Consider the following 6,792-nt stretch of genomic DNA (forward strand, 5'->3'; position numbering starts at 1 on the left):
CACCAGTTCAGCAAGATGAGGCTCCTGTTTCATCTTCATCACAGACCCAAACCACAGCTATGACAGTTCCCAACCACCAGCTTTTATTTTTCCTTTGGAATCTGCCATAAAGCTCTGCTGAGACAACGCTCCCACCAACCTGCAGCATCCCTCAGCCAGGGAGCCGAGTCAGCCCATCAGAGCCACACAGAAACAAAAGCATCAGCTCCAAGAAGGTGTCACGGCAGAATGACAACTCTTAACTTGTTGTTACATCAGCCCACACATTAACGCTTTGGGCCTGAGCCAGGATGCCACGGAGAAGCCTCCGTTCCCCTTAAAGTCGAACCCTCCTGCTCAGAGATGCGCAAGTTTGGAATCCTTTTTGATTTAAAAAGGAAAAAAAAAAGAGCCACATACCTTTTGATGTGTTTTCCCCTGACAATGAGATCACGGTCCCGAGAAATTCCCCCATTTACCTTCCTCTTAACTCTGCCACAGCTCTTTCACTAAATCCTCTCTTTCCACGATGGCCCACATACAGTTGCACATGAAATTAGTGCCTCCCAAATTAGTTTTCTCGCATGCAGTCCTAGCCCATTTTCCTCAACAACATATTATGGTTCCACCTTTCTCCCAGGAAACGCAAGCTTCTAAATTTATCTTTTGGATAACTAAAAAAAGAGACAGGTCTGGCTTTGACAATCCAGGGTCATCAGCCCTGAATGGCAGAGCACTTGCCCCAGAAACATCCAGTTAATGACACAACAACAACCACCACAAAGCAGTACACATATGGTCATTACAGAGCTAAGTATAACTTGACAAAGTACGTGCTTTTAATGAGGCAAAAGGCCAATTAGCCTGATGAGGATGTGTCCTGCTGCCATTGAGTGGGGAGCCTGGATTCCCCGGAGATACACCTTGTATGTCCTCGTAACACATCAAATACGAGGGATTCAATCCATTGCTGAGGGCACGGCGCGGCACTCGGAGCTCTCCGGGTTAACGCCGGCCTTCCCCGGATTTTGTGACACAGTATCCAGCATTCAGGCTGGATGGAGGGCCAGGCGTGCATTTTTGTCAGCTCAGATCCGAACCCTGAGAAAATGCAGGCATTGTGCTCGCCCGGTCCCCGCCGCCCAGCCCATCGCAGGTGTTCACCTGCCAGAGGACAGCAAGGAAAATTCAGGCACAAAAGCAGGGACGCTCCGGCGGGCGCTTCCCGTTGAAGTCATTTCATAACCGCGTTTCCAGAGGTGCTGGAGGAACAGCACAAGCCACCGCGCGAGAGCCGCGACCGGAGACACCGAAATGCGCGAAACGAACAAAAGAAAACCCAGCCTCCCCTCGCGAGGCCGTTATTTGGGAAGAGGCAAAACTTCCCGGCTCTTAGGGCACACCTGGAGCGCTGCCCCTGCCCCAGCCCCGCATCCCGGGCCCGGCCCCCTCCGCATCAGGGGCGGGAGTCGCGACCGGAGTCAGTGGAGCCCCACAGGCCGGCGGCTCTCCCGGCCGGGGCTGCCACGGCCGAGACCCCCGAGGAGGAGAGGAGAGCGGCACCGGGGCGCTGGGACCGCGCCGAGACACCGGAGGCTCCCGCGCGGCACCGCCGGGCGGCCGCGGGCTGCGGGCGCTCCCCGCACCGGGCTCGGGGCTGCGCTGCTGGCGCGGGGCAGGGCCGGGGCTGCGGGACCTTGAGCCGAGCGAGCGGGGAGATCCTGGGCAGGGGGATGGGGGGCAGCGCGGCTGCGGCGGCCGGGCCCAGCGGAGCGCATCGCATCGCATCACATCGCATCTCATCGCATCTCCCCCCGGTGCAGGCGAGGCTCCCGGGGCCCACCGGGAGAGAGGTGGGGGGGCGGGGGATCGATCGCCGGCCCAGCTCCCTCCTCCAGCTCCGGGCGGGTACGGACCTGTCGCCCCGCGGCCGCCCGGGACGCGGGGCCAGCGCTCCCCGGCGCCGCTCCGCCACCGCCCCCCGCCGCCGCTCCGCCATCGCCCCCCGCCGCCCCCCGCCGCCGCGGCGCGGCCCGTACCGCAGTCAGTGCAGAGGATCCGCGCCACGTCCCGCTTGAGGTTCTTGCTCCTGGTGTCGAGCGGCGCGAAGGCGGTGCGGTAGACGAGCGGCTCCTCGGTGGGCTCGAGGAAGAAGATGTAGCTGTGGTTGCGCTTCACTTTGAAGCAGGGCGCCTTGGAGCCCACGCTGATGAGCTGCTCCTTCTGCAACCCCCCGCTGTTGAGGGGCCACAGGTCGAGCACCTTGACCAGGACCCCCCCGGCGGGCCCGGCGCCGCGGCTGTCATTGCCGCCGGCGGGGGGGCCCACGGACTGCACCTTGCCCTCCAGCACCACCGCCGCCGTGTACGCCTGGTCCTGCACCGACTTGAGGTTGGGCGAGTAGCAGGCGAGGGAGACGCCGAAGAGCAGCATGGAGAAGCCGGGCGCCGGGTCGCGCCTCATGCCGCCGGCTGCCGCTCGCTGCCCGCCGGCCCTGCGGCGGCGGCCGGGCTGCGGGGCCGGGCTGCGGGGCTGCGGCGCGGCGGGCGCGGCGGGGCGGAGCGGAGCGGCGCGACGCGGGGCGGCACGGGGCGGCACGGCACGGCACGGCACCGGCACGGAGCTGCACGGCAGGGCACGCCACCGGCGCGGCACGGCACGGCACTGGCACGGCGCGGCGCGGGGAGGAGGCGGGATGCTCCCCCAGCAGCCCCTGCCCCAGGGATGCTGACCCCCCGCGCCCCCCGGAAAGGTGATTCCCTGCCCGGGGACTCCCCGTCCCCGGGGATGCCCGCTGCGGAGGGGGATCCCCGCATCCCTGGGGGTCCCCGGGGACGGAGGCAGACCGCGTTGCCTCCCTCTAGCTATGGAGACAGCCCCTCGAGGGGCCCCCAGGCGTTCGCAGAACACCCACCCCCCCTTCCCCTGCAGAGGCCACTAAAGATGCGTTCATTTGGGGGCGGCTGCAGGTGACACGGGGGTTCCGCGATGCGCAGAGACCAGGAGCCGGGGATTCCTCTTTGCCCGATGGTTTTATGGAGCTGGGAGATTTGTGCTTGAGATTCCCTGCACACCTGAAGGAAAGGCATTAACATAGAGACAAACGGTGCACAGCACTGGCCGGGGAGACAAAGCCGCCTTTCATGCCCTGCTCCTGCTGCCTCTTGTTAATAAACAAGTGCTTTACCCTGCAGTGGTTTCCAGGAGGAGTCGCTTTAAGCTCCAAAAGGTGCTTGTTTGGGTTTATTTTCAAAGCTGATCCTGAAGCATCTGCACTCCCGAAGCCTCTCTGCCCAGACAGTGCGGAAGGGATCCGAGATGCTCAGTTAGCGGCAGAGGATTTCATGGTTGTTGTTGCACTAGATTCTGCATTGAAGGGGAGCGGCCATAGTCCCATCCCACGGAGGTGACCTGGTGGCAGGAGGGCTGGGCTCAGCCTGCTCCGAGGCGATGGCTTTGGGCACAGACTGCAATGGAGACACAGCCCTGGCCCAAGGGCCCTTCCAGCCTCAGGGGAACCCCTCAGCACACCCCAAGAGGTGACATGAGCTGGGTCTTTGAGTCCATCAGCGAGAGCAGAGGAGCACAGATGTCAGGATCAGGATTTACTCTCCATTTAACAAAGCACAGCCAGAATCATCAAGAAAACCGGGAAGGGAGCCGAGCCTCTGTGCCCAGCCCGGCACAGGCGCGGGGCACTGCCTTTCCTCGTGTTTCCCTGGCTCAGGGCGGGAGCCAGCGTTGTCCCACCGCTGGCACACGAGGGCACAGCCCCAGCACACACCCCCAGGGCTCTGCAGCCGTGGGCGGCCGTGGCTCCGCGTTGCCAGCCGGGACCACGGCTCTTGCCCCTCTCCGGGAATGCCGGCAGCTCTCCGAGCAGCGCTGCCGCTTCAGGGCCGTGGTGCAGCAGGATCCCCGCAGTGGGATCACAGCGGGGCTCGGGGAGCGTTTACTCCTTCGTGTGCACATTTTCTCTTGCTAACTGTGATTCTCCGTGGCTTTGTGTTTTCAGATGTTTCCGAAAGCTTTCTCTTTTCCCCTGATTGGTGACCGTGCAAAACTGCAGAGGAATGCAGGTGGAGGCAGAAGGGACCAGAAGTGCTTCCCACGGCAGAGGAGGGAAGAACAGTATTTTGGATTCAGGAAGCTGCTTAGAGGAGCAGGGAAACCACCCGACTTCTCTCTGGTTTTTACACAAATCTCTGAGAAATTCCCCTTTCCACAACATTTTGCTCAGACAGCAAAAGAGGTTCAGCCTGAGAAGGAAGGAGATATCTGATAGCATAACTTGATCTGGAGCTCGCTGCTCTGCCCTGCCCCTCACCAGAAAGGACAGTTTCATGCCCAGGCAGTTGAGCTGCTAATCCTTATCTTCTTTTGCAGGTTGAAATCCCAGTGGGATACAGTGGTTCCACCACTGAGAGAAACTCAGTGCAAGATACCCGTGAGGCCTCTGGGGCAACTTTGAAAAGTGATGTTTTCCTCTGTCTCTGGGGCATTTTGGAGTCCAGAACACTTATATTCAAAACAGGGCACTGGTGACATCTCCTTTTAGCAGTATTTTTCCTACTGTTCAGCCTAACTCTTGTGAAGTAAACTGCTCTTCATCACCAGAGATACTTGCATTTCTCTTATCATTTGGGAAATGGTTTAGGACTAAATCCCTTCCCCCCTTCCATGCTGCTTTTCCCATATAAATGTAAAATCATTCTTTTCTGTAGGTTCTTGGGCATTTTGACATATGAAATGAATAAGGCAAAGCCCTGGGTACAGTCACCAGACCAACCTGGACACTAGCTTTGAGAGAATGGAGCCTAAATAACATACTTTAAAAATATCTCACTTCAGTTGCCTTGCAAAGACTCGACCCTTGTTCACAGACTAACAAGATAACTCAGGAGGTCTGTGATCTGCTTTCATTTATCCAATCTCCCCTACCTCTCAGCTGTGAAAACCCATATTTGCCATCTCGAAAAGGGCATCTGAACTCAGCCCAGATTCCACCCTGCCTGGAGGACCCCAAGCATTCAGCAGTACCATCAGAGGTTTTCATCCCTCAGGCAAATGCTGTGGGGGCTGGTTTTTCATTTACCCCCTTTAATTTCCCTCCTGATATTTCCCAGGGATGCCTACAAAACAAAGCACCTCTCAGGTCTCTGTTTCCCTCTGCCAAGGGAGCTCCTGGCACAGAGCCCTTCCTGGTGATTGATGCCACACGGGGCAGTGTCCCAGTGCCCCTCCCCACCTCAGGGAACACTGCAGCTCTTCTGCAAGGAGAGATGTTGACCCCCAACAGCACAGGCAGGCGAGCTGCACTTCTTCAGCATCCTCCACATGTTGCAGACCCTCAGCCTCCTCCATACTGGTCGAAGATGTGCCCCTGCAGACCCGATGTGGGGTTTTTGGTATAACAGGGAACACAGCACAGAACCACAGAATATCCTGAGCTGGAAGGGACCCACAAGGATCACTGAGTCCAACTCCTGGCCCTCCTGGCAGGACATCCCAACAATCCCACCCTGTGCCTGAGAGTGTTGTCCCAAAGCTCTGACAGGTTTGGGGCCATGCCCACTGCCCTGTTCTAGTGTCTGACCACCCTCTGGGGGAAGAACCTTTACCTAATATTTAACCTACCCCCCTCTGACAGAGCTTCATTCCATCCCCTGGTGTTATCCAGCATGGGCCTGTGCTGGGGCTATCCTCAGAACCATGTGTGCATTCCAAGTGTGTCCCTCCACCTCCTCCAGCCCTCCCCAGCACCAGATCTATCCTGGTTCTCTGCAGGGACCCTCAAGCCCTGCTGGTGTGAAGATGGCAGACTCAGCAGACACCCCCCTCATACCCCAGCCAAGGCAACACAGTTTTCCTTCCCCATGGGACATTTCTTCCCTGTGACAGTCAGGTGTTTTACAAAAGCCCAAACACCAGCAGACCCACTGCAGACATTTTTTCCCCCACCTCAATGTCTTTTCTGCAAGGATTCAGCTTGTTCATCTTGGGGCTGTCCAGCAACAGGGGCTGTGTAGCCCATGGAGAACATCAGTACCTGCAGGGCAGTATCCAGCCCTTCTCCAGGACACACCAGACTCCTGGCACCAGGGGGGACACCCCCACAGCCTCAGGTGAAATGAGAAAGGCAGGTGATAAATAATGAACACAGAAATTATATGGAAATATCAAAGCCCAGCACTCAATTTGAGACTCCAGCCTGGACATTGATTAACCACAGAATCATGGAACGGTTTGGGTTGGAAGATACCTGAAATATCATCTAATTCCAAGCCCCCCTGCCATGGGCAGGGACACCTTGCACTCCACCAGGCTGTTGAGAGGGTCATGGTCAAATAAGCCATATCTTGGCAGTCCTTTCAGGCAGATAAGGACTGGGATGGAGTGACCTCCAAAATCATCTATTCCACTGGCCTATCTGAGGCTCCAATGAGCAGCATGGCTGCACCAAAGGAAACCAAGACCCATCTCAGAAGTCCTCCACCAGCAATGCTGTCGTGGCATGACTGCCAGCTTCCTCCTGTCCCACTGTGTTCCCATATCTCCTGCCTGTCAATGGCACTTGCCAGACCTCTGCCAGCAGGGGAAGGCAGAACTGAGGGATGTAGCTGTAGGTTGCCTTTCCAGAAAGAAACCATCATGGCACAGAGACCTGATCCAGCTACCCCTCCTTGCCTGAGCTGGGAGAGCACTGGCCCACTGTCATTATGGGAGATGCTCAGCAACCCAAAGAAAAGTTGGGCACATTTGCTGTTGGGAGACAAACCAGTACTTTACAAGATGGATGAAACTCATCCCAAA

The 6,792-nt window shown here is 57.9% G+C and overlaps 1 protein-coding gene and 1 long non-coding RNA gene across 5 annotated transcripts in view; one reads left to right on the forward strand and one right to left on the reverse strand.

Annotated features, from left to right (window-relative positions):
• The window catches only part of NRG2 (neuregulin 2), a 159,339-nt gene extending 156,858 nt beyond the window's left edge, over nt 1-2,481 (reverse strand). For 2 of the 4 annotated variants that reach the window (XM_039385206.1, XM_039385205.1), the window contains exon 1: nt 2,019-2,481. In XM_039385206.1, coding sequence (XP_039241140.1) covers nt 2,019-2,442 — 424 coding nt within the window. In that variant the 5' untranslated portion in view covers nt 2,443-2,481. The remainder of the gene's footprint in view (nt 1-2,018) is intronic. The other 2 variants (XM_039385204.1, XM_027726291.2) reach the window with 1 other exon arrangement.
• Nucleotides 2,482-2,648: 167 nt separating this feature from the next.
• On the forward strand, nt 2,649-4,595 carry LOC120324016. The gene is made up of 2 exons (XR_005565007.1): nt 2,649-2,731; nt 3,995-4,595. It is a non-coding gene; the product is annotated as an uncharacterized LOC120324016 (long non-coding RNA).
• The last annotated feature ends 2,197 nt before the right edge of the window (nt 4,596-6,792 follow it).

Source organism: Pipra filicauda, unplaced genomic scaffold, assembly GCF_003945595.2.
Source record: "Pipra filicauda isolate LSUMZ 115617 unplaced genomic scaffold, ASM394559v2 scaffold3_size10097308_pilon, whole genome shotgun sequence".
In the NCBI taxonomy this organism is placed as follows: Eukaryota; Metazoa; Chordata; class Aves; order Passeriformes; family Pipridae; genus Pipra; species Pipra filicauda.